This window comes from Falco punctatus (assembly GCF_963210335.1).
Source record: "Falco punctatus genome assembly, chromosome: 6".
Classification (NCBI taxonomy): Eukaryota; Metazoa; Chordata; class Aves; order Falconiformes; family Falconidae; genus Falco; species Falco punctatus.
The window spans coordinates 39,593,176-39,621,127 of record NC_137585.1 but is presented as its reverse complement, the minus strand read 5'-3'; the positions used below and the strand labels follow the sequence as shown (position 1 = coordinate 39,621,127).

The window sequence follows — 27,952 nt, the reverse complement described above, 5'->3', positions numbered from 1 at the left end:
ATCAAAGAGTACTGGGAAATGTTTGTGGATGGTCAAACACAATCATCTGTAGTAATAATCTGCTGGCGCAGAACCTGGCACTCTTTTCATTCACAGATTTACACTTTTCCCAGGCGATTCCTAAGTATGGTGTGGGAACAGGGCTGTTGCAGGGACCATTCCCAGTAAGCAGTTTGCATGCAGCCTCTTTGGACACTTCTTTGCATGCAGCCTCTTTGGACACTTCAGTGTTGACTAGCATATTTGTGTACTCTTCTGTGCCAGCTGGCCACAACAATTGGGAACTTTCCCAAGCACATTTAGTTTACTGCTATAAATAGAGCTTTCCTTTCCCCTCTAAAGATTTCACAGCCTCCATACCAACTTTGCTACCTCTTCTGTTTTAGCTTTGACAGGTTATGCCTGCTTCTTTCTTGCCCAGTTAATGTCTCCAGTGACTCAGTGAGCAGCACCAGAAATGTGCTGTAACAGTGAAACAAAGTAATTTTTTGGATGGGATTGATTAGGAGGTTGATCTTTGTCTAAACTGAAGAAAGAAACAACTGAGCTGAAAAAAGAGTCTGTGAAAGGGTTTCCATGAATCAGATTTGTGCTTGTTGAAAGTTACTGATAATCATAAAAGCTTATTTTTAGCCCTCATGAAAAAGGAGAATTTTTAATGATGCAGCTTGGTATAACATGGCATTTTTAATCTAACATTCAGTGTTCCACAATGGACAATTTGTTCTCTAATAACTGTTTACCATTTTACCTTTTAGATGCATTAATTGCAGAAATGAAATTGCAGAAATTATGAAGAATTTTTCAAAATTCTTGTAAAGCAAATGAAAAGTTCACCGGTTAATATGTGAACAGTTCAGAGACATATGAAGCAATAAAATACCTTGTTTAGCTTGAACAGAAACCAAGTTCATCTGTTCAAATATTATGAGGCGGAGTGTATGTAGTGGAAAATTATGGGGAGATATTCATGAATGAGTCATTTGGAATTTAAAAAAAATAAAATCACAAGTTTTATTTAAATTGTTGACTCATCTCTGATTTATTTTCCCAACTGTTCTATCTTGCTTGTCTGTCAAACCGCATCCATGGGTATTTTAGTTTTTTCAGTCAAAAAGGGAGTGCAATCGTAGAAAACTGTCGTTTACTGAATCTACTTTCTTGGTCAGTGTCCGAAAGCTTTCAGTTACAGTTTGTGTTTGTGCTTGTCTAACTTGGTTTGTATGCCACCTGTTTACTCTGAGGTGCAATGTTGTTCAATCTCAGCAAACCACTGTTACTGCAATTTCAGTGCTGTTTTCCGTGTGTCAACTAGAAGGTTTGAACTCTTGATAAATGGATGGGAGTAGGAGTAAGATAAAATGTTTTCTTTTGATTTCCGTCTGGATGTATGGAGAAGGAGCAAGACATATTCTGTCATGGTAAGCTGCTATCTGGACATGTAGACGCAGATAGTGAAAGTAATTAGGGATAAGAAGGAATTTTTAAGTGAAGAGAGGCTGGCAGGATTAGCATTGTTTGGTTAAAGAAGAAATAAACCACAACATATTTAAGTAAAATGTAACTGCTCTAGAGGAGCTGCACCAAATATATCTATTTTCTTAACAGAATAGAGGCCAGTGAGTGGAGGTGAGATGAAAACATTTAAAACTGATGAAGTCAAATTATATTCTGTGTATTATTTTTCCATGGGTCTTTCCCATAAGATACTGTTAAGAATACATACTATGTCAGACTCAGGAAGGACTAAACTTTTATATGGTTAATACAAGTTAAATCTGTGGTTGGCTTGCACCATTTTTTTTTTTCCCAAGTGCAAATTCTTCCTAATGCACTTCAGTTAGGAAAATTTTCTACATATGACAAATACTGTGATTTTACTCTTGTATTAGCCGTAGGTCCATATATTTTATATACATCTGAAGTTCATTATATGAACATTAAATAAGCACAGTGAACATGAAATAAGCACAGATATAGTCCTAGGAATTAGGAACTGCCTGGCCTGATGTTGCTATGTTAGTTAACCTTGTAGATGTGATTTGTTTGTGTCACATTATCTCCTTTTAAAAAACGTGCATAATTTTGCAGTTAATTTTGCCATGCTCTGTAATGTTCTATATCTTAGTCTAGAATGTTAATCTTGCATGTGATTATAACAGCAGGCTGAATCTGGCTAAGACTGTGAATTTGTTGCTGTGAATGTTGCTTTTCACATCATTTATTTTAGGAAAGTACAACAAGCCATTTTCAGGTTTGGGTTTTTGTTGTTTGTTTTTTTTTTTTTTTTTTTTGTTTCACATAGTTATAGGAATAGTGATTTCTAATATAGTAAATTTCCCTCAGGTGTACTTAACCAGTGGTGGGGCTTTTTGTCCTTGATCATAATATTTTCTTGTCATATTTTGATGACTTGTTTAACATTCAGTTCATGCTCCCAGGGTAGGATTCACTGCACCTAACTTCAGACACCTACAGTGTAGGCATTGCTGTCTTTATTGCCTCCCACCTCTGTGGTGTGATTCATTTCAAACTAAAATAGACATCTAAAATAGGTCAGAAGCAGTGCCCCTTGAAAGTGCCTGTCTATTGACTTTAAAGGGAGCCTGCAGTAACACACAAACTGGCACTTGTGCTCAAATAAAGCCCACCAGAAGATGCTGATGTTCATTCCTGCCATTGCTTCCTTGAAAGACAGACATGGAAAAGCTACCTTACATGCATTGGTTAGGAGCTTTCAATGTGGGGATGTAGTCCTTGCTTGACAGCAGCCACATAATTCTCAGCTTTCTGCCTGGTATCTCTCCACCTGAGGCTCTCTGTCCATGAATAATACTCTTTGTTTGATCTAGCATCTTTATAGTCTTACTGCTAAGCTTTCACTATTTTCAGAATGAGCTATGAGCACAGAACACCTGGCAGTAGTCATCTGCTACCATGCAGAAGGGACAAGATTCTGTTTGAAGATGAGAGCTGTACTGTGTCAGTACCACGGTGTTTAATTTAGGTTTGACTACATTTTTATGCTTTTGTCAAGTATCTATTTTTCCTGACCGTCCAGTCCGAGTGTATGTTTTTAGACTGTGATCTTTAATAATGACAGTTCTTTCTTCAGTTATTGGCACACACATTTCTTAATTATTGATCCATCTTCATCTTAATTTTCTAGCTGGAGATATGGCTTAAGCCATAAGAATGTTAAGAACATATATATTACACTGCTTATAGTTTTATGGCACTTTTTAGACATATGGCAAGATATATCGTGAATAATGCTGCTTAGTCAATTGCATGATGATTATAGAAAGGTATTTTTCCCCCTTTTTTTGTCATCTAGACTGAGTGCGGAAAAGGAATAAAAATACTTTTGTTTTTTCTATGTCTTATAAATACTATGTTACTTAATATCCAGTCCCATTTTTTTTTCCAAAAAACATGTTTAATAAAGAATAAAGGTGGCTACTAAGATTAAGACTTAGTATTTTTTTTAAGATTTAGCATGCTTTGAAGCCATTTAGCCCAAAGATTCAGAAAATGGTGTTTTTATGCTGTTGCCTTTCAACTTTTCTGTCAAAGTTTTCAGAAAGATAAATACAGTAATTGAAAACCAATATTAAATCAGCATTAATCAGCACAGCACATTGTATGATTACCCAAGTCTGAATTACGAAGGAAAAAAAAAAAAATTATTTGAATTCACATTTCCTAACACTGGAAAAGTATCTTTCAGCTGTATTTGTATATCATAATTTTCTTCCCAGAAAAATGCAACGTTTGCTTCTACTAAATGGGTATGCAGTTGCTGGATCGTTCTGTATTTTTATAATAGCTTGTAAGGGGAAATGAAAGTTTGCTGAGTCAAGAGCTGGAACAGCCATTTGCCCTCAGGACAGTATTGACTGTTTTGTTTTATAATCCCATATCTTTTCTGTGTTGGAAAGATGATTTTTAGACCGCATCACTACACAAACACTCCCACTGACTTTTGAAAGGGAAAATGGCATCAAGAGGTTAAGGACAACTGCAGAGGAAATAGGGTACATTTTTAGAAGGGACACTCTTTCTGCTTTCTGCCATCACTGCTTATCTCTGTAAGGCTGTATGTATGACAATGAAGAGATGTGCACTATAGCAAAGTCTTGCAGTCTTTTCAAGCTAATATGTTATTATTGATTTGTGGTATGTACTTCTAGAAAAAAAAAAGTGTTAGAAGGTTTGCATCATCTGTAGAAGACTACATTTTGTGAATAGAGCTGGAGCAACAGGTCTGACATATTCAGACTTGGTCAGTTACTCCAAGTAGTTGTCCTGTTACATGTACAACAGTGAGACCTGATGTTCAAAATGGCATATAATAGCATCAGCAGGGATGAAGTGACTTAGGAAGGCTGTTCAAAGACTGACCATCCTTGAAAATTAGAGGAAAGATGTCTTCAGTTAAACAACCTAATTAATTACTGCTTTTGGAAGTATGACTGCAAATACTGTTGTCTTTAACAGTCCTTAAGCAGATTCCAATTCCAAGGGTTGTAAACCAATTCAGAATCATTGCTCTACTTAGCTTCAGAACAGAAAAGGTACTAGGGTAAATCTACTTCTGGGAATTTTATTAGTGTCAGTGATATTTGAATTCTTGCACAATGTAAAAGAAGGCATGATTATGCAGTTTTATGGATTTTATTCTGGTTATTCATGTTCCTCCAGTTTATGTTCATTTCAATCAGAAATAAGTTCAGACACTATGGAAGTATTATGAAATTTTAATCGAGACAGAAAACAAACAGACCTTTTTCTGCAAAGGCCTACTGATATCCACAGCCCTTACTCAAGTGAGTATTCACAGTTCCCATGTAAAATACAGGACTAATCAGTTGTGAATTTTAGCTTTTGATTCAGACCTTTAAGTTCTTAGTCAAAGTACCAGTTTAGCAACCTGCATCACTCATTAAGACAAAAGATATTTTCCAGATGGAGCAGAAATAAATGACAAAGACGGTTGCCTTGGTACAAGCTTTCCTGACAACCTTTATTGTCTAGATATAATTCTGCTACTCATTTTCATTAGTAGTTTATTCTCTGAATAGTTTTTATACTTGTAGAACAGGATACATCTCACTGTATGTAAAGACTGCAGAATAGATATAAAATACATGGAAGGAGTGAAAATGAATAAAACAATGCTGTCAGGAAGAAAAAAATCTTTTTTGAAGGCAGGAGAGGCAGGTTAGAGAGGATGCCTATTCATAGTGTGCTGCGCTAAATTGTAGTGCTTGAACACATTATCTCAAATGTGTATCTTCTTTTGTTTCTCCATCATAGGCCCTCATCCTGTTTTTAACCTCATAACATAAGATGTTCATTTAAAAAGAAAAAAACCTCTCTGCTGAGGATGATACATAGACAATGATTATCCTCTCCTATGTACTTTCATAACTTCTCTCATCTTTAATGTACTGTGATCCTTTGCAGTAATTGATGTGATTTAGATTCTACATTTACTGGTAAGAAACAACGCTTATTTTGCCAAGTGCAGTGTAAACCACTGTGTATAATGTTACAATATAAGCAACTGAAGGGATGTAAATAACAAAAGTGATACCTAAGTGATATGACGCAGGGTGAAATAACAAGCTGTTTTCATTATTTCTTTGCAACATCTGGGATGACATTAGTTTCAAATTTTTTGGTCTTGATTCATCACAAGTTAATGTTAGATTTGACTGGAATTTTATTGAAAATACTCCAAAATGCAGTCACTGCTATGATTCTACATTAAAAAGTATCTTTAATTGCAAAGAGCCTCTAGACTTTTTCATGAAATATCTAGTTATGCCACAAAACAGAAACATAGTAATTCCTGGCATGGAAGTGAATGGCAGACAACACAGGTTGTATACTAAATATAAGTAAGTATCTGTGCTTTTGGCAGTTGAAGCCCAAGTCATGGAGAAAAGCGTGTATCTTTTCAAATCAGGTAAGATACAACTTAGTGTAACACAGATAAATCTTCCCTCAATTTTTGTTTGTTTCATTACATATTCCTCAACTCTGCTATCCTCTCCTCCTTTAACTTTCACATTATGCTCAATGTGCAGAACACTTTTCTATGTTGAAGCATTATGTTTTCATTCAGTTTCTTTTTTAGATTCACTCAGTGAGTCACTGTCACCAACACAACTTAAAAATAAATAAAACCCAGCATTTATATCAGGTTCATTTCAGTTACCTAATAAGCTTCTGTCTGTGTACAACCTTGATTTACTGGTGGTCAAGTTACTCAGAGAAAACACATATCCAGTGCTGAGAAATTGAAGTGTTTTAAGAAAAACAAAATGGAACTTTGGATATTTCATCACAGCTTTGTTGAACCATGTGGAAAGTGAATCAGGTATAGAACTATTTAATCAATAAGCCTTGAGAGCGTGAAAATTTCTCACACCTGTGATGACCAGAATATTGTAGGCCACTGCTGCACAAGAGTCCTAGCTGTGGTCAACAATTGCCTGTCTACAATGCACAAAAGGAAGGGAAATTTTGCTTCTACTCAAGTAAACAAATTGCAAAGTCAAGCATTTTGGACTTATTTGCATTGTGGTTGCATTTGGTGCTTGTTGATTATGGACTGCATACTTGATAAGTTGTAGAACACTGGATTAGCTCCTGTATTCATAAACTCACTTAGACATTGAGTCAGTGATTTTAATTTTAATGATGTGTTATAACATAGAGATAGTGTTAGAAAATGAATTCTGAATTTTGCCATTTAAAAGATAAATTGTTATGAAATTTTGAAGTTGATTGGTCAATATTGACTCTGTTTTTTTGAAATTAATTGCAATACTTGGTAAAATGTCCCAGTATACACAACAAAGCAAGGGTACTTCAAAAAGGAATTACATTAATATTTGCATTTCTTCTCAAAACTTCAGTCACTGTACTTGTGCTTGAAAGGGAAGCCGTTGCACAGAATACACCTGTTGGGACATGTTTTATCCTCTACTATTGCTGGCATACAGTTTATACAGCTAACAAGATACTTTGTTCTACAGTGTACTTGCTTTCATGGGTTACACAAATCTCTGTTTGAAGATAAATTAGGGCTCAGAAGTACATACTGACTTGGTACCAGTACTTCCTGTAGTAAGACGTGCTTCCTTGTACAAACATTGGTATTTGAATATTCAAGATACAAAGAACAATGATGGAAAATGTTGATAATCAGCTATTAATTACAGAAACAGGATGAGTAACAGACTTCACTTATCAATAAGATTAAACTGATCTATTTCTACAAGTCTCTCATTCTAAAAGTATTTTCTGTTTGTACCAAAAGGCTGAAAGGGAGCAAAAACTTCCTTGAACTGTGTTTCACTTTCCTTAATTCTCCCTCCCACTTTGCTTTCTGGGAGCTATAGGAGTTGGGAAGGGTTAGTTTCTGAAACTTGGTATGTATGAGTTTTATGTGTTCTTTAAAGTATATTAACTTGTCAGAGAAAATGTTTTTTGCATTGCTTTTTTGATGGAAAAATGGAAATACTTTTGGTAGAACTTCATTAAATGAGTAAAAGGAATTGTAAATGAATTTGGATGTGAACAATTAGATGCAATGTAGATATTCACTGCAATTTGATATGTAATTTGAATATCTTTTGTCTGAACTGTGGTAAAGGTTTAACATCTTTTCAGCCACAAATAGTTGGAGATCAGAGCTCTTTAAACATTGCCAGTTTTCAGTTTAAACCAAATTCAGGGAATTTTAGCCAGATGAATAATGTATCCTATAATACTCCTATATTGATGTCTATGACAGCAGATATTAAAGAAACATCAGTTGAAGTACAGTATTATAGATTTTAGCAGCTTAGTAGGGTTTCTGTGACTGTGAAGTAAAAATGGTGCGGTCTAGGTTTAATGTCAAAGCTCTAACGTTCTGAAAATCACACGCTGTCTCTGCTCCCGGAGGAAGGCATGTTTCTTTAACATGATTTTCCATGATAGTCAGAAATGAGAACAGTTTGTGATATAAAGTCCATGTTTCTGGATAATTACTCATCTAATTTAATAAGTGTTGGTGATATAAATCTTAACTCAAAACATCTGCTTTTCTATTGCACTACATATTCTGAAGAGAAACTATATCACACAAGCACTAGCATATTAAAATGCTAAGTGTGTTTGTCAGTTTTAAAAAGTGCATCTTGTCTCCGCAGTCAGATTTCAAAGTACTTCGCATAATGGTCTGATTGAATACATACACAATATATATACACACCTTTTTAAATGTGTAACTTAATGATTTTTCAATACATATATATCTACATGTGTCAACATATATTTATATTTTTGTATCTACTATAAAAGATAGTAGGCTATACATCGAAAAAGAACACCAGTTTTTTACAAGAAATTATACCCACACAAAGTTTTGGAGAGGGACATGTAATTAAAATGAAAAGTCAACATAACACATGTAATACAGATTCAGAGCTTGGTAAGTAATACATTCAAAAGTAATTGGAACTAAAGCCATCTCAGGAGCATTGCCTCATCTCATACTCTTATTGGTTTACTTTTTATAGAGGAGATTTTTTCCTCCATTACAACTCTTCTACTTCATGTAATAATTAAATCATTCATTGGAAGACACCCTGGAGCAAGTATTTGAATTGGGAATACATCCTTTGTGAGCAATTCTACTGCTGATCTGTGGTCATGGTCTATAGGCCTGTTTCTCCATTTGTCCTGTTGGTTCTCTTCAGTTTCCTTTATTCTCTTCCACTTTCTGCTTACTTTCAGGCTGTGTTGCTTGATACCCAGCTTAGTGGTTGTGGCATTCAATAAGACCTGGGAGACCTGGTTTCAGTTCCTTGTTTCGAGGAGATTGCTGAACCCCAGCTTGGGGCTGCTGGATTTTCTGAAATGTGACTGTCTTTTTCTGTAATCATGAACACACATTCCACCATTCATCAGATCATACTTTACTGAATTTACCTATACCCCAACTAATTCTTGAGAGGAGGCTGCTTGTAGGTTTTTCAGAACACCACTGTTCTGCACAATTGTTTTCAAGCTGTTTGAGTGTTAGATCAAAATTATGTTCTGATTCTATGAGGGTCCTGCAAGAACATGGTGTTGGTTAGTTTCACAGTGAGCTAAAATAAAATCTATAGTCATCACTGGAAGCATTTCCATAATGAGGTAAAAGTTGGTGGAGAGATAGAACAACAGGTATGATGCCATGCCTTCTCTCCAGATCTATACTGAGTAGCTAGGGAGTTGTGTTTCTTGAAACTTAAATGCATGGGGAGGGGGTGTTGTTGGATTTTTATTGTTGTTGGTGGTGGGTTTCCTAAGTGCAAATTCTTTTACCTAAGCAGGAAAGCTAAATCAACAGATAAAAAGATTGGGAACAGTATTTTGAAAAGCAGTAATTCTTCCAAAATAATAGGCAGCTAAGTCATGGTGAACAGTGATCCCAGTAAGAGCTCCCAGTGGCAGGCTGCAGCTAGAAGATGATATACATTCCTTAAGGAACAAATAGGGAACTAGCGAGTAAAAATACAGCAGTAGCATTGCAATCATGGAAAACGTTATTGAGGCTTTCACTAGAGCACTTACGTTTAACTTTGGTATTGACCATTTCGTAAAAATGTTGACAATTTTTTTTTTTTTTTTTAGGAATGGATTAGCTTGAGGTCTAGGAAATGCTGATATGGGAAGATGAACTAAGTTTCCTATATCCCTTGTAGAAATGCGGATTAAAAAGTGAAAATTGAAGCAAGAGAAGATCAAGCTAATAGGCACCATTATTTTGTAGTGAAAGTAGTTGTCTATTGGAGAAATGTACATGGGATTTTGCACATGAATTCTTCAAATTATGCATTTGATGAGGAAACTAAGAGGTAAATTTCTGTCATCTTTCAGGGCAAATGATCTTAAGTGACCATAAAATAAACTTTTCATTGCACCGTGAGGAAATAGCACATATTTGGTAGGTAGCTTGTAAAGGTGAAAGTATCAGCTCAGAACAAAAGATTGTATACTCAGATTACCAGCAATCTGGTATCTTTCTTTTGACCAGTTGAGAGGCCCCTTTGCTAATACCAGCATCTAGATCTTCTGGAAGAGAATTCAAAGAGGAGAGAATAATCTGTAATCTGAAATGTAGGTCTCAAGAAGATATTCCAGACATTAAGTTTTCACTTTAAGTAAATGTTATGGAAGCAGTATCATGATAATGATAAGAAATTGTTGGATATAACTAGGATCTAAGAAGATTTTTTTTCTCTTTGCCTTACAAAATACAATTATTGTGATATGCACCACACTGACATATGCATTTAAACGGGCAGACATCTCTGCATCTATACCAACTCCTTTCATAGTCATTTTACTTGAGAAGCTGTATTATCTTCAGTTGCTAAAAGCATTAAGATAAAACAGAATAAAAAACAGAGTCAGCCTGGCAACTCACCAGGCTTTTAGATTTCTGACAAGTTTCATTTTGAAAGTGCTGTTTCTTAAGTGGTTTCTCTGTCTTTTAAATCTTATGAATAAAATACAAAGTGCTTGACAGAACATGTAGAGTTAGTTTTCCGACTACTTTACATTTTTTACCCTTTACTGAAACCTTACTTTTCAATTTTTGTAAATGGAACACTTATTTTTTTGTTGCTAAAAGGTGTTGAGTTCTTTGAATATAACTTTAACATCTTCACATAGTTCAAATTATCTGTGTGTGAAGAAAAAATGCAATGGATGTTCAAAGCAGGTTTTCACAAGTATTATTGAACTTAAAAAATAACTTTTTTTGAAGATACTGTATATAGCTAATGAGCTAAGCTGTAGGTCGATAGCTTTGTGAAACACTGTAAGGCTCAGAATAAAATTTCAACCTTCTACTTAGTAATGTGAGGTAAGTATTTGTAAATAGAGATTCAGACTGAAAATGAGAAAAAAGAATGAGGAAGGACTGATAAAATAGTCTTATAATGTGTATTGCATTTAAACTGTAGCTCTGTAGCAGTCTCACAGATACTTATTTTTCCCACTACCTGCAATCCGTAGTAGTACCACAAAATTTAAGAAATGTAAAAAAAATATTAATTTGCAGAGCAATACATTGTTTCTTTTATCTAGGCAAAACAGTCAAAGCAAAAAAAAAAAAACCCACGTTTGTGTTATTTAAAGCAAGCTGATATCTGTTAACGTAGCTGTCAGCAAGTAAAATGATAAAATTATCATTGTTATCAAATACAGCTATAAACTGAACACAAGACATGCTTCAGGTTAGTCAGAAGAGGTCCTCTGTTTTTCACTGTGCTTGCTTGCTTGAAATGAAACTGTGTGTTATTGGTTAACTGGGATGCTTAGCATAATCACTTTGCAAGGCTGTGGTGGAGGGAGGTGATTATCACTGAGAACAGATGGGCAGGTCCAAAGCATTGCCAGATTCTGCACAAGCTCCACATACTGTAGGTTCTAGCCCTCTTTTCTTCGGCATTTCTGATTTCTATTCATTGTGTATATTTTGAAGGGCTAGCTGAGCTAGAGGTCAGGGAGTGATGACCTTTAGAGTTTAGCTCACAGATGTAGGAATGAGGAACTCAAAGTGCTGTCACTATACGTCTAAACGGATGGGGCAGACTGCATTTTGTACAATTGCCTCCCTAAATATATGAAAGGATTTATCTCAGAGCTTAGTGCTCTACTCTGCATCTGTAGCTCACTGTGGATTGTATTGTATGTGTGACCAGAAATGATATTCTTGGATATGAACACTGTCTCTGCTTCTCCTAAAGTGCATCCTCCTAATGGGACCCGGTTTTATACTTTTCAGGTAAGTGAACTTTAATAAAACAGAAAGGATTTTTCTTGGTACTTAAAAATAGGTAAACTTTGAGTAAGAGTAGCTAATAGGTTAAGAAGCTTATGTGTTAATGAGTTTTGTATTGGTAAGAGAAAATATGTAAGAAATCAATATAATCACAGTAATTTTGCTGCCTTAAAAATATCAGCATGTAAATTGTTCCTAAACAAACACAAAATTGCATTCACAATGATTTTGCTATCGATTGTCTTTCCCAATAATATTATCATCTTACAATTAATTAGATTTATAGTTGTTTAGATGGACCCACGCTGTCTTCTGTTTAGTTCAGATAAACACTGTCTTAACATTATACAGAAATTCTAAGTTCCTATTATACAAAAAATATTTTTAGAACTTTGTATGTTGTACCTGTCTGGATTTTTTATATTTATCCTGAATGTAGCTTCATGCTAGCTAATGCTTAATTTGGTTCATGTGGATAGTAATCATACACGTGCAATTGATAGAACACTAGAATCTATTGTTAGGATTATTGAGGTTCTCCGTTTTAAGCTAAGTTTTGCCTTGTTCGGGTAAATAAGCTTGTGTGTGTAGTGTGTATGTAGGTAAGAATTTATTACACGCTCTGAATCTCATGTGCAAACCAGTCTAATTAAAACCATCTTTCAGCAGGACTTAATTAAAAGAAATCTTCAGTGCCTTTGCTCTGGAAAATGATGTAATTCTACAGTAAGATTTAACTATAATAAACCCCCCCACACACACACCCTGCCCCAGCTGCTCCTTATAGCACTCTGGCCCTGCAGGGCAACTCAAACACTCCACTACTTAAAGTGGCAGCAGTAACTTTTTCAGCTTAGCCTCTGATACAGTTAGGATTTAAATAACCTTCCCATTCCTGACAGTGTAACATTTTTTTCTTTTTGGTTACTTTATGCTATTGTAGAGTGATGTCTTTAATAAGTAAAAAATCCTGTTTATGCTACCAGAGCAATCTGAGGCAATTAAAAGTTGATCATAAAATGCATGGCAAACTTCTTTCAGAAAAATACAGGTACTCCTTTCTTTGGGTCGAATGACTGCATTTATTCGTGTCTTCTTTTAATCCATTGGTTTTAATTGCATTATCTTACCCTTCTTACAGTGATGTCAAATGATAGTTGAGGGCTGTGCAGAGAGTGCCATCCTCCTAACAGTGACGATCTGCTGGTCCTGGCAGTGATTCAGAGACGTGAATGCCCCAGGCCTGTTCCTCTACAGCATGACTACCTTATTCACACACTGATATCTAAATATTCTGTACAGCCTCCTCTATCTATGCTCTTAAACACAGTTCCTGATGTCAGGTATTCTTTCTGAGTGTGTCAAGTTGAAAAAAGTCACTAAAATTAGGATGTTTTGCTGCGATACCAGATTGGCTATTTTAGTGTGCGGTACTTTGTGAAAGTAGGCACTAAAAATTAAGTATATATATGTATATTGTATTTTTTTTTTTTTACAGTATGTATTGTTGCTACTAAAAATCTGCGTGATTATTGTAGACATTATCCCACAAACAAAAAAATACCTTTTAAAAATTATCTCCTGCTGATTTTTAAGCTGAGGGGACCATAAATAAAAGGGAAACAGAACTGAATTTCCTGTTGCCTTCTGGATACCTTAATGAACAACGTAGAGTTAAATGACCTTGGAATGTAAAGCTGCTAATTCAGGATAGTCTGTGTTGGTATTCTAGAACAGCTTGGTGTTATCAGTGCTAAAAGAATTCCTGAAGAATTAAAAAATGTCGACCAAAGAAAGGCCATATTTTCCTGCGGTGCACTTTAAAAATGATTTTTTCTATTTATTTGTTTACATATGTACAGTATAAAGAAAGAAATGTGAAGAAACTTTCCAGTTCTTCCCTTGGCTTCCTTTTTTCCTTATTTCCTAGGTTTTGACCACCATGTTGGTGGTATCTTCTCTTTCCCTCTTGACTTACTTCAGCCCTTGCTTACAAATATAATAGTTGCTGAGAAGAACTTCATATGACTCTTGTTAATTGTTTTGGTCCATTTCAAACTACTTTCACCTTTTGCTTTCTTACCTATTCTGTTGTTTCTGTATGTTACAGTGTAACCTCTATGAGACAAGTAATCTCTTTCATTTGAATAACTTGCAAAGTTATGGGACAGCTTAATCGTTCTTAATTCGAAATATATATGATGGTATTTAACCTAAATGTGTGAAAATAATCTTAGCAAAATGAATGCCCAGCATGTTTAAAACTGAACAAATAAAAAATTGAGAGATGAGGGTGAATTCTGACTGATGGAGGGTAGTGAGTGATTAAGCTACTGAATTGATGGCACATTGATTAAAAAATGCAACATATTCATTCTTTAAGCAACAAAAGTGGTACTGAAAGAAGCACAAGGCATGTTTGCAAGTTGTAACTTTATTATCAGCATTTCAATGATGTTCTTAGGAAATAAGACCAAATTGGCCTTTACTGGCCAAGGAATCAGACTGGCCATACAGGGATGCATGTAACATTGCAATTGGGCTGGGGAGAATCATAATTAGTGGATATGTCTACAAGATTTTGAGCACTGATTAAGATCTTTATCAAATGCTTTGAATAGTATATTTTAAAATCAACTTTATAAAGTGTGCTCACTTTATGAGTGAGCATTAATTCAAATCAGAAGTCTGCCATAAATTTTCAAATTCAGAGATTTTGTTGCCTGATTAACTATTTTTAGTAGATTAAATTAACAAGGAATTTCTTGACACCTAATTGGAAAATTTAAAATAATATTTTCACCTGCAATGACACGGGATGAATAAACAGTATTTTCTGCTTCCCCATTCTCTCCCACTTGTTGTGTTTTATTAAATTCTTTGGTCTCCAGGACACCTAGTGTTTAGAAAAAGTACTGAATTTGAAAATTACATCAATATCTGCAACTATCTAGAAACTATGAAATTCCTAGTACCTTTGTTCTGTTCAGGGAATCTGTTCTGAAATTCTTCAAAAGTTGAAAGTGTGATTTTGTGATTTTGTTCAGTATTCTTGCTGAACCACCTGCTATAATTAAAAGAAGCTTAGGCTATGATCTCTAGACTGTTTGATTAAAGCAATTAAAAAACTATGTGAGAGGAGGTCATATAAAGGAGTTATATAATGTATGAAAGGAAGGAGTTGCAACACTATTATGAACAAAGTTTTAGTTTTGTAATACCAAAGCTTAGTGCTTTGCATTTCAGTATCTCTGTACTTCATCTCAAATTGCTTGTGCCAGCCTTGGCAGACTTCTGCAGCTATATTGCAGAAAGCACTGATTTTCTTTCTTTTTGTCTTCAAGCTTGATGAAAAGATAGTGCTTCTACTACTCTATGTGGATAAATTAGTTCGCCAGCACTCCTACAGTGAGCATGTATCTTTCATGAACACTGTAAATATCAAAGTCCAAATAGTAACATTGACTTGCTCTCTGGTTGGTCTTGTATTTCACTGTATTTAGCAGTTATTTGCATAAAATAATGATACAGGTGGAAAAAAATGGATTCAAAAGGAGTTTTATTTTTTTGTTGTTGGTTGTGAAATGGGGAACAATGCACTGAAAAATTATTTTTTAATCAAGCTGTTTTTATAGAGAACTTGGGGGTCATTTCTTTTTTAATGAAAGCATAGCACAAAGGAACTTCATTTTGAAGTTTCAGATTTCATTTTTGAAAGTTGTGTAGTAATGCTTTGATCATTTAAAAACAACTTAAGTTTACGTTGGAGTTTATTGTATCCAGTAAATATTTTTTTGTTTTCTTAAATTGGCTGTCTACAGCAATACATGTGGCTACTAACTTGCACAACTTCTAAACATTCAAGATATCTTCATATTGTAGATATTTATTTGAACAGAATTTGAAATTGAAAGAGCCTTTTTTCTATTCCAGCATCTTTGGGAAAAAATTAAAAACCCACCTTGAAATTTTTCTATGAACAGCATTTTTAAGTCTTGTAACTTTCAGTTAAGCTAAGCACACATCTAAAACACAGATCTAAGCACAGACCTAAATCAGGGCTAAAAGACTTTGCCAATAGGCAGAACTTAGGAACTAGGCATGTGCAGTAGAGTCAGACATGCTCAACTACAGCAGTACACAAGGTGTCATGAATCTGGCTGAATCTTTAGCTTTAAAACCAGCAGTATGTGATAACAGTTTCCAGAAATGATAAACACAAACTTTCAAATATTTGCAAGCAATACTAGCCAATCATAGTCAGATGAGATTTGTGGTTTTCAAATGAACTCTTAGTACAACAGGTATACTCCTTTTTGCTAACAAGTAGTGAATTAAGGGCTGGTCTTTTCTGAAACCTTGGGAGGTTAAAGCAATTTTAAAAAGTTTTCTGATGATCGGAAGGTCTATAAAGATGGAAAACACTTTCTTACAGAACTTGCAGAGAAATCATAAAATATTCATAAGACAAAGATGTAAATACACTATGAAGTACTGTAAAATTGCATTGCTGATCAAAGGTTTGAAACTGGGTTACTGGGAAACTGGGAAATGTTTCTATACATAAAACATATCACCATGATACTGATTACTACTGTGTTTTATTTCTTAGCAGATGAATGTTGCACTCCAATGATAGTGAATTAACAACAGAATACAAACAAAAATGTTACTTTCTGGTACAGAATGTGATTTGAGCTGTCTGACAAAAAGTATATTCTATAAGAAATACTAGATGCACTCATTAATTTTCCTGTTAATTCCAATATTAATAGTTCAAATGAACTGTATACTTAGGCAGAACTTGTGGTTTATACTGTCTTGTAGTTTTAGTGTTTCAGTAATCCTATTGTTCTTTCATGTATCTTCTTATATGGAAATAGTAAATGAAACAAAAAGCTTCTCCTATCAGAGAAAGTATCTTGTAAAAAATTATAATTGCCCTGGTTAGCATACATTTATTATTAGATTATGCTTTGGGCAGGTATGCCATGCTACTCCATTTCTTTTTGATCACTTGGTTGCCTTGCATATTTCTGTGCAACGTATTTTACTATTAAAAATAACAGCTTTTGAGTTTCTTTGCAGAAATCCACAGTTCTATGAAAAAAAATATATGGTTTTGGTGATGGAGATGGGCTATTACCTTGTATGTGACATGATAATTCATTCCACTACAAAATTGTTGAAAAATGCGTATTGATTATTCTATTCCTACTCTATGCAGAATTAATTGCACATGTAGAAAATATGTGGGCTACAACATGCAGAATAGAGCCAAATATTTGTGTGTACTTTCAGAGCTGTGTCACCTGGTCCGCAGGAGAGCTGTGGAATCAGGTCTTATCTCAAAGCCTTCAGCTGGCCAAGCATGTGGGCAGCTCTTTCCAGCAACCCTCTGCCAGGCATGGGATTTCTCCCTTAGTTTTGTGTAAATAAAAGGTTTTTCTCTTCTAAATAAAAGTTTTTTTCTCTTCTTACTTAACACAGTAGTGTGCTATTTTTTAAAAAATATAATATAAAAATACTAGAGGCGTGTTCTTTGTGAAAGCTGCAAGTCTATAGTCGACTGGTAACTTGTATCAGTAATGATGGTAAATGGCACTAAAAGGCCAACTAGAACAGGAGTCAACTGAATAATCGGGTTTGTATGCAAAAAGTTGTGGCACAGATCACATAGGTTGTTATAGACTTCAGAAGGTTTGAAAGCTGTGTTAGTGAATATAAATAATAACAGTGGCAGAAAGGATGACAGTGAGGTATTTTTAAAGACTTCTGGTACGTTAACAGTGACAGAAAACAGTAATGCTGGCCCTGTAGAAAACAGTGCTTTACCCTGTAGCTAAAAAGAAAATCATTCAAATGTCTGAGCGGTGTCAAAGGCAGGAGACAATAATAAAGTGATTTGCATTGCAAACAGATTGGAAATATTTATAGCTGTATAAGTAGGTTTTATATAATTTTGGAATTTAGGAATTTTAGAGGAATAGCGTGATAATATGCTTACATGCTCTTTTACTCAGAAATAAATGACAATAAAGGATGGTCTTATGTCACAAGTGAGTGTTATTCTTATTTGCTATAAGTATTTTGATATGTATTTTTATTGCCTCTTTTGTGAAGAACAAACTTAAAGCTTTTCTGCTCAAATCCAGACATGTTAATTCAGTATTAATCTGAATGTACCCCAAAATATTAATGCTGTCTGTATTCAAACAATTATAAAATTTTGAAGGAGAAATATTTACAAATTTTATACATTAAAAAGTGAAAAATGGTATACCAAATAAACTTCCAATAAGTTTCATCTGGTAGTGCTGTTAATTTCTTTCTTTTTTTTTTTTCTCTCCTTTTTTTTTTTTTTTTTTAATTTTGTAGAATGGAGAAGACTGTGAGCATTTGTTAATCAGTCCAGTTATACTGACAAATAGTAGCTTTAATCATTTTACTGGGTTGGTGACAATGTGGTACTTGGACTCCAAAAATGGTACAGAATTATTCAGGCGGACATAAAAATAAGAACATCATCTAAGTGTTCACCTAAAAAGCCCTAGAACTGTGTTACTGGGAAGGGTTTAATGCAATGTGTCTTAAATATCTAGAGAAATAATTTTGTTTGCACAAGGGATTTTTTGTGTAATTCTGTTGTGCCAGAGAACTGTGGTTTGTGGCCATCAGAGCTCATGAAAGACAATATCCTCACCACCAGCAATCCTGTCCGTACCCGTGACATGGAGTATTTTTGAAAAGCTACTTGTTTTCTGGTTAGCTTCTGAGTTTTAGATGGAATCGTACTAAGAGCTGCACCAACTGCCACCACAGAAACTCTTCCTGATTAAAACTCAGTAGTGCTGCATGGCCCCCCATTTTCCATAGTTGTTGTTTGGTTTTGGTTTGGGGTTTGTTTGTTTTTGTTTTTTTTTTTTTCCAGCCAGTCAATAAAATGGTCTGTTAGTTTTTATGAATATGCTGTTCTGCATGCAGTGAACTGGTAAGGGTGATCTGACTGAACATTAACTGACTGTTTTGATCTGTAGATACACTTGCATCTTCCTCTGGGTGGAAACACACATTGCTTAAAGAAGAAATGAGAAATATTATGAAGATAAGCCTAATTACCATTAATTTAGTAGTGGAAATCAGGAAGATAATCCTTCTCCTCAAAAGCCACAAGGTGAAACTAAACATATGCACACACAGAGACACATGCTTTCCAAAAAATAAGAAAATAATCAAGCATAGGATTCTTTCTGTAGTACTTTTCAGTTGTAGAGACTTAGTAAATTGTTTGCTCCAAAAATATGATAATTAGAGCAAGCAAAGAATACAGGACCTTAAAATACATACATAAAACAAAATAGAAGGGCTTTGTGTCTGAAGTCATTAATTATGTGAATTTTTTTGGTTTGTGCCTGTCATACAAAAATATTTTATGCACATAATAACATTTTTTAATGTGTTGAAACCGAACAGTAACCAAGCAGAGCAGTCAATGCACCTTTCCCATGCAGATTTCCTGTCTTTCAGAATTTGGCCCATTCTGTTTTGCAAAGTAATAAAGAGTCAGAAGGTACCTTTCCTTTTTCTGCCAGGAGCACTAGGGCTAAAACGGAGATGCTGTTTCATTTGCATCTGAGTGGATGTGACCAATAAAAGCAGGGGACCAGTAGGAGGAATAGCAAGAGGAGTCCTTTCCTCCTGTTCCAGAAATAGGATCATGGTATGTTTTCTGAATCATAGCTAGAAACCATGTTTCTGGCTCAATTTCAGAAGTGCCTTCAGTGCTGGCTTATAAACCTGGGCTTCTTTCACCATAATAGAACGGAAAATAAAACTAGAGGAAGAAACGCACAGGTATTTTCCAGAATAGTAAGAATACAAATGACTATTACACAATAATGTTTATTGGTTTGATACTGGTTGGTCCATTCTCTCAACTGAACACAAGCTGTATAGAGTGATATAGCAGAATGTTTGGATAATAATCTTTCCTCACAGGGAAAAACAGAATAATACAGGCATAGCCTGTTCTGAGAGCACACATTGTCCCTGTAGATGGGTGTCCTGAACATCCAGTATCAATTGTGATGATAACCTTTGGAAATTACATGGATTTTCTCTTGATGATTACCAATCTTGCTGTGCAGCTCTGCTGAAGCTTTGCCGTCCCTGTCTGGGAAGGAAGTGTATGTGATGTGCTGATGTCATTGTACATTTCAAATATATTCCCAGTAGTTTTCTCAGATCTAGATCACACTGCCTCCTTCTTGATTTGCTGCTGCACAATGGACCGAGCAGAGGACAGTACCACTTACTGGTCTTTGTTAAAAGAGGGTGTTTTGACTGGAAGCTTTTAGTGCTGTCTTGACTAGCTTTTAGTACCTTGTATAACTTCAGCTTCAAAATTCTTCTCAGTATAGCTTTTACTGTCTGAAAGCCTGAATTAGTCAGTATAAGAACATAAATGTAGCCCTCTACATCAGCTGATAAGCCTATGTTAATTAGCTGTGCTTCAAGAGCTGGAAGTGCTGTATATCAGCACTTAAAATGTTTTTCATTTGGAGAAAGTTACTGTCTAAAGAAAGAATTAGTTGCACAGAAGCAACTTAGTGGACTTGCAAAAAATAAGTAAACGGAATTAGTATAATTACTAACTAGCACAGTATTAACTATTTTATATAAAGCATTTTGTCTTCACAGTCTTTTGTACATAATTAATAAATTTGTAAGGCAAGAGAATCTGTTCCTTGCATGTTATTCATGTAGCATTTACTCGTACAGTCTTCATTATCAACAGCATCAGCTTATGCTGTTGAAAGGTGGGTGATCTACCTGCAAATTTTGTCTTTTTCTTACATCTGTCTTAAGGCAGTGAAAAAAGCATGTGCAGGCAATGCAAAATACTCGGCATGTCCTGTGGTTGAAGGCAAGCAATAAAATGCATGATTTTAACAGTTTTAAGTAAGCTGAGATGTGAATAAACTCTTTTGCTGAGGAGCTTGATAGCCTATAGATATATATATTTTGGGGAAATTACTGTGATAGAAGCATTAAAGTAAATTTTACCTTTATTCATAGGTTATATTTCCATTTTGAATGGAGTAGCATTAATACACATCACAAGATTTTCAATACTAAATTTCTTAATAGTGATTTCAGTAAATAAATTGTATTTCTCCTCATCTATTCCTGTCTAGTTCAATATTCAGATGGCAGTTACTCTTAGAGTAACATTATGAAGGACTATAAGGCTAGGGTGGTTTTGAAATGATAGCTGACATAATTCAGCACAGTGATTCACTCAGATATGTAAGCAAATGAGAAAAATATGGATTCATTATTTCCACTGCAAGAATTACAATTACTGATTCATGGAAATTTAAGTGATCTGTTTTGTTTTGTTTTGTTTTTTTCACTAGGAGGAACTAGACAGATTTACATGACTAAGAATGTTTGTTCCTATGAAATGTGTTATTTCTAGTGATAGGTCTAACAAAGTATGAATTGATTTATTAATTTTTTTTTAAATTAGGTATTCTAATACTGCTTGTATGGTGGTGACACAGTGTGAGGATTGACGGTCTGTACCATCAGCCATAACACTGTTGGTGCTGAGCAAAGCCAGAGTGGTGGGGAGATGCCAATGGCACTGAAAATGGATTGAAGGTGTGATTACACATAGAGATACACTTGTGCTATAAGCCTAGCTGAGGTGTAAGGGAAGGTGCTTGATCCAGATTCCTGTGCTTGTGTCTTCTTTAGCAAGTAGTGTGAAAGAATAAAAGTTAGTCTCTAGAGCAAAAAAGGAGGATCTGATGTCTGTGTCATCCACGTTTGCAGACCAAGTAGGTTATTTTGGAATAGGTCTATTCAGGTCTCATTGGCTGAATATCCATGAATGGATGGAAAGCAGTATATGCACTCTCAGAGATCATCTTCCAGTTTCATTTTGTCTAGGAGGCATCCAGTTCAGGCACTCTGAAATCACTTCATGATACAAACCAAAGCAAGTTGAGACAAAGGGGAAATCTGCTTCAGACCTCCTGATGCAAACTAAAACACTAATGTAGACTTGATTTCTGTAATGGCAGGCTGTGGTAAACACCATTTCATAATAAAGGCTGGGTTCTGTGAATCCTAAATTGTGGTATGGGAGAGCCTCTGAAGGAGCCCAGAATATGTTGAGCTAATATTTGTCAATATAACTATACTGATAAAGATTAAGTTGACTCTCTAATGTCATACAGTCATTTCAGATTAATTTTTTCAAGGTTTGCAGTGTGTTTTATTATTTTCCTAGGACTCTACTACTAAAATATTATGTGGAGAACATTATTATTATGATGTTAAGTTTCTGAGCAAATAAAAAAATATTAATATACAGTTTTGAAGAAGCAAGAAAAAGATTTTTTGACATTGTTTTGAAACCACTTTTCTTTACCATACTTTTATATTATTAATAGGCAGACAGAAAATTATTTCAGGTTAGAAATTGAGTCTCTAGTTTCAGGTTGTTGGGAACCTGAATTCCAGATTGGCTTAGTGGACAGATTTGATGTATCTTATCAGGTTTGAAAACATATATGACCCGTGTTGGCCTGAAGCCTTGGATGGCATGGCTAGCACTGTAATGAACAGCGGAGCATAAAGCTAAATATCTGCTAAACTGTGCTCAGTAAAAGAATGAAATTAGTAACTTACACTAAACACACACATACACACACCTATTGCTTGAAGTAAAGCTGTCAACGTTAACCTTTGTGCTTCAAATAAAGATCTGATGTCAGTAGTGCGTATGCTCATCTCCACAGGCTGGGAACATTGTAGCTTGCTTGAGGTGGTCTGTGAATTTTCAGCTAGTCAGTAAAAGAGACCAAAAGATTTTTAAGTTTGAATAAACCGAAGGGTGGTATTAAAACTGAATTTGGAATTCTCTATCAGCTTCCAGTTTAGTACCAGAAGAAACAATCCTCTGTCCTTTCAGAAGATATAAGTCACCATTATGTTTCTCATACACATAAAAGTGACGCAGCTCACATACAAATATAAGTGAATGAAGAAAGAGTGAGTAGTTTTGGAACAGTCTCAGAGACATGATCAGAAATAGTTTGTTGTTTGCTGTTTGGTGCTTTTTGTTGTTGTTGTTTGTTTGTTTTAATTTCAGATAATGGTATAAACCTCAATGCATTTAACCAAACTATTAATCAAGGAGCCAAGGAAAAATTCAGGTCAGTAGGGAACACAAACACAAAACTAAAATTTACCCATTAAACTAAAGAATCTGTCAATTCTACATAGATTGTCCCTCAAGAAACGCTACTTTTTACTTCTGTTTTTAAACATAATATCTTTCCGAGCACACACAAAACTTCTCTATAGATAGCAATTGTAAGGGATTTAAAAGGATTCCTAGAGATATGATGGGAAGCTGTAACGGGTTCATTATGGAGGAGTACTGCTTTGAATTGCTTCTTGGAATTGGATTGCTAGAAAGTTGTTGAATACCTATCCTCTTTTAATCAAAGTAATTTTGGAAGCATCATTCATGCTTTTTAGTTAAAGCTTAATTGGATTTTGCATTTGCTATGGTATAATCATGTTTAGTACTCAGTATGGTTTCTTTTTCCTCTTTCAGAAGTCACCATTTTTTGTTGCATCCTTTTGAATAGTAAGAAAACAAAATGTAAAAGTTATGTTGAGATATTTTCTACTGTGTTCCTTGTTTAGAAAGATGACTGAGTGAATAATATGCAGAATACAGCTGCTACTGAATGCAGTAGAAGCAAGTATCTTTTCTTCCAATACGGTGCTCTACCAGCACAGCCCGTCTTTGGTGACTAGAAGGTAGACAATACCTTCATACATTCATAACAAGTATGAAAGGCTGTCCCAATTTGTATGTACTTTCAAGGAAGTCTCACTTTTGCAGAGCTCTGCCACTAAAGAAGATGTATCTGAAGTCCATAATGAGTCTCAGCTTTGTCAGTATTCACTATTCACTGGCACTGATTCTGGTTTTCTGGGCAAAGGAACTTCAGAAAAGTGATCTTACCTTTCAGTGGCTCTCTAAAATAGATAGATGCAAATGGACACAAAAACTGCCTTGGTCAAGTAACAAAATTAATTTAACTTTTGTGTAGCAAATGAGTCCAGCAGTATTTTAAATAGACATTTGTTTTCTCCTGACAAGACAAAGTTCTTATTTTCCACTGCATTTTGTTTTACTCTCTCACTAGCAGTATTTCAGACCCAGAAGGACACTGTGTAGTGCCCGGCACCTTTGGTGTTTGTGGAATTAGAGCTTGTGAGGGTGATGTCCCAGGTGGACTAGAATTGTAATGTTTTTTGGCTGTTTACATATTAAATATTCTTTTTACATTTAACCCAATAGTAAAAACCTCCTAGTCTGGTTTTGCTGCCTCCTAATGATTACTTTTATTTGGACTCTTTATGTAGTTTTTACTCATCTTCAACACTTTCACTATGAGGTTTTCTAAAACCACCAAGCTTTGTGGCAAAGTTCGCTGATAATCATAATTTTTAGACCGCTGTCTTATAGGGCATTTTCTTCTCATAGACTTTTAATGATTTCAGGTCACAGTTTAAAGCCACACACCTTTGGTCAGGTATCAGTATGCAGTTGTTGTCAAGTATCATTTTGGGAGTTAAGACTGCAGATAGGCCAAATAGCCTTTATGCACAGTTACATTCTTAAGCTCAAAGCAAATCAGCAGGGACGGGGGAGCGGTGTGGAAAAGAAAAAAAACCCAACCAACAACAAAACTATTGTTGGAAGTTTCTCACAGTTCCCCACTTGCTTTTTTACTCTTCCAGGAACATCAATATATGGCAACACTTCACATCTTATTACCCTGTTCTGAGCAGCACAACTCCTTTGGAGGTTTGAGGTTCAGGACAAGTTCAATCCTCTCTCTCACCTTTGGCTTGTGAGGACATTCATAAAAGGTCTCTCAAACCAACTCTCCTTGCATTACACATGATTTTTAATATCCATAGTCTATTTCTAGAGGGTTCTCTGGAAGCATGAAAGTATCAGTAATGTAATAGTGTCAAATTTAATTTCTATTTTTTGTAAAACAACAACTGAGAGACTAGTCAATCTTTTTAATTCAAGTGGAGGATTTAATTATTATCTAATTTGAAATGCCCTTCCCTCTTAATGTAGGTGTCTTTTAGTTAAATGTAATGCTTATTTGTAAGAATTTTTAACTGTGATTGCTGGAAGTGGAAAATAAAGGAAACAAATATATCCCCCCCCCCCCCCCCCCCTTTAGTCTATATTTTGCTGCAGTTTGCATCAGCTCTTTGCTTTCCTGTATAAACAGAGAAATCTGATGTGCCTTGAAGTCTTCTAACACCAGCTCCTGTTTGAGTCTCATTGATGTTCACTAGAATATATTGACAACCTGTCTAAACAGCTCTGGACCCATAGTCCCCCGATTTGTGGGCTTGGGCATCTTTAATTTAAAAACTATGCTAAGAAAATGTGGTGGCCTGACCCTGAAAATAGGCATTATTAGGTCTAATGATTACACCTTTAGGTTAATTCTTATCTCTAAACTAAAGTGAATGTGATTTTACCTCTTCAAACAACTGCTACTTTCTGGAGAAAGAGCAGTTTGCACTCTATAGTTAATCAAAATCACCAAATTAAATTAACATGACTCCAGCAAGGTCTGTGACTCTTTCTAAAGTAACAGTGGTGGCCTTTACTAGAACAATAGTGTATCTAGTGTATTGTAAGTGTTTAGGGAGAGAAGGAAATTCAGAAGTTCAAAGGAAATGCTTATGAGAAAATCCATGCTTTTATTTATCAGTCTTTTAAAATAAAAGTTTAAAGAGTCTTCTAAAATGAAAGTTTAAAGGGGGATATATCTGTCCATTTCTGTTATAAAGTTTATTGTTACAGTAATTTAATAAAGACCCTAACTGCAAAAAATGTAAACACATGTAAATCTTCCCCCTCTGTAAGCATCTGTGTATCTTCATAGGACCAAAGCCTGTCTGCCTTATGAATTTGCTATCTATTCAGCTTATGCAAAAAATGATATAGTAAGTTAAGTGAAATCAGGAAGATTGTTATTTCATCAGATACTTTTTTAAAGAAGTGGCACTTGCAGGTATACCTGAAGCTCAGTTTGCATAGTCACTATGCTTAGTAATATAGTGAAACATGGCTGCTTTCAAATATTTCTTGCTTTCATTGCAGAACTTGTCTGCTGTTTTAGTTCTCTGGAGTTTTTTTTCCTGAAGTACCATAATGATGCTGTGAAACTTTATCACAAGTGTTTTGGAGTAGTTTCTATGTCAGTGGTAAATTAATCCATTTATGCTTTCAGGAGTATTGAATATTTTTAAATGATACATATTTTGTATTTTAAGGTAAACCATATGAAGGAGATCAGTACTTCCAGAATGTTTGTGAGCTGATACTATAGATTTTTTTTCTTGCATTTATTCTGAAATGACTCAGTAAAGCTTTACCCTGCAAAATTTGAGAAATGCACTTGAGAAATCTGTATTATGGCAGTACTTATGTAGTCACCTTTTCACTGGAATATATTTCCCCAGTAATTATATAGAAACTAAATATATATATATATACACATATACATATGAATTTGAATACGTGCATGTGTATATAAATATTTTTTTTTCACTCACTATGAAAAAATAGCACTTTGGAATCTGTTACAAACAGCAGGACATCAGAAATCATTGAAGCACTGAAAGCATTCTTAAGAGTAGGGCTTTTTTGGTAATTTTGAGGGACTTCATCAGTCAGAGTGTAAAAATACCTCTGAAAAAGCATGAGCTCTTACACCTATGCAGCTGTCATTAGATGTCACAGACCGCTTAAATATGGTGCTGAGTATTATTTAATTACTGATGCTATTTATAAAAGTTTTGTGGTTTTCCAGACACATTTGTTGGTATGGCAATCTAGTCTTGCTTTGCATAGGTACAGTCAGCTAAAGGTTTATTGTGTGGCCTTTGAGTAAAACAATACACTAATAAAATTCTAATGTCCTGGTGGAGGTGCAACGTGAGCGTCTGATATGCCACTGGAGTAAAGTCCAGGATAGGAGCTTAGCCCTGCATGCTGGATGCTGTAATACCTCTAATCCTGTGGGCAGTAATATCATCTGTGTGAAATGCTTGCACAGTTCAGGAACTGCTTTCCACACTGTGTGATGCTTCATAAATAGGACTTTTCTATTCCTCAGCCTTTTGACTGCTTTCAGAATATCACTGGGTAAGGCTGTATAGAAAACTGGTGAACAGAGAGAGCTTACTTCCATTTCTCCAGAAAAGAATGGATTGTCTAGGCAGTTGTTTCTTATCCCCATTTATTAACTGAATGAAGCTAACTTCACATTAAGACTTCTACTTCTTGGAGACTCCTGGCCCTGAGAAAGCTGGGGAAAGTCAGCATATCATAGGAGCTGATAGCTGACACAAGTTTGCATGTTTCCTGTCTGTGTCTGTGATTCATTCATAGACTGCTGTGTTTCAGAAAACTGCTTTTGAATACTTGATTTCAGTTTCAGTAAAAAAATCTATTAGTTGATCACCCATCAATGAAGAATGATTTCAGAGCTGTGAGATGAAGAGCCAAGGGCCAGATGCATAAGGAGATATTGGCTTCACCCTCACTTTGGCTCACAGCTTTCACTAAAAAGGTAGGAATGCCATTGCAAGTAATCATGAGAGAGAAAATTTGGATTAACTAAACAATTAAGCACCTGTAAGACTTGAAAATCACATTTAGCCTATCTTCCTTCCCCAGCCTGAAGAAAGGAGTGAGGTACGTTGGCCAGCACAGTTCCATCCATAAATATGTCAAGACCAAATGCATTTGCTTTTGGCAAGTCAGTATTTATGAAATCATCTCTGGTAATTCTCTGTTCAGCAAACAAAAACTTAACAAGTTATCTCCTAGACTCTGCAATTGAGCAAAGGGCTAGGGTTAGGTGTTTTGAAAATCACCATTCTTGTAAGAGAAAGAACTGAGAGACATAAATTGTTTTTATTAAAGACAGGATTTCACCAAGGAGACAATAAGCATTCATTTTGATGTTGAGATGCTCATGT

The 27,952-nt window shown here is 35.1% G+C and overlaps 1 protein-coding gene across 14 annotated transcripts in view; it reads left to right on the top strand.

The window, feature by feature from the left end:
- PPFIA2 (PTPRF interacting protein alpha 2) overlaps positions 1-27,952 on the top strand; it is a 356,002-nt gene that overhangs the window by 109,386 nt on the left and 218,664 nt on the right. For 4 of the 14 annotated variants that reach the window (XM_080393246.1, XM_080393243.1, XM_080393242.1 and 1 more), the window contains exon 1: positions 214-11,839. The exons of the other annotated variants lie outside the window; for them this stretch is intronic. In XM_080393246.1, coding sequence (XP_080249372.1) covers positions 11,759-11,839 — 81 coding nt within the window. In that variant the 5' untranslated portion in view covers positions 214-11,758. Of the gene's footprint in view, positions 1-213; positions 11,840-27,952 lie in introns of those variants that run through there. 14 annotated transcript variants of the gene reach the window in all.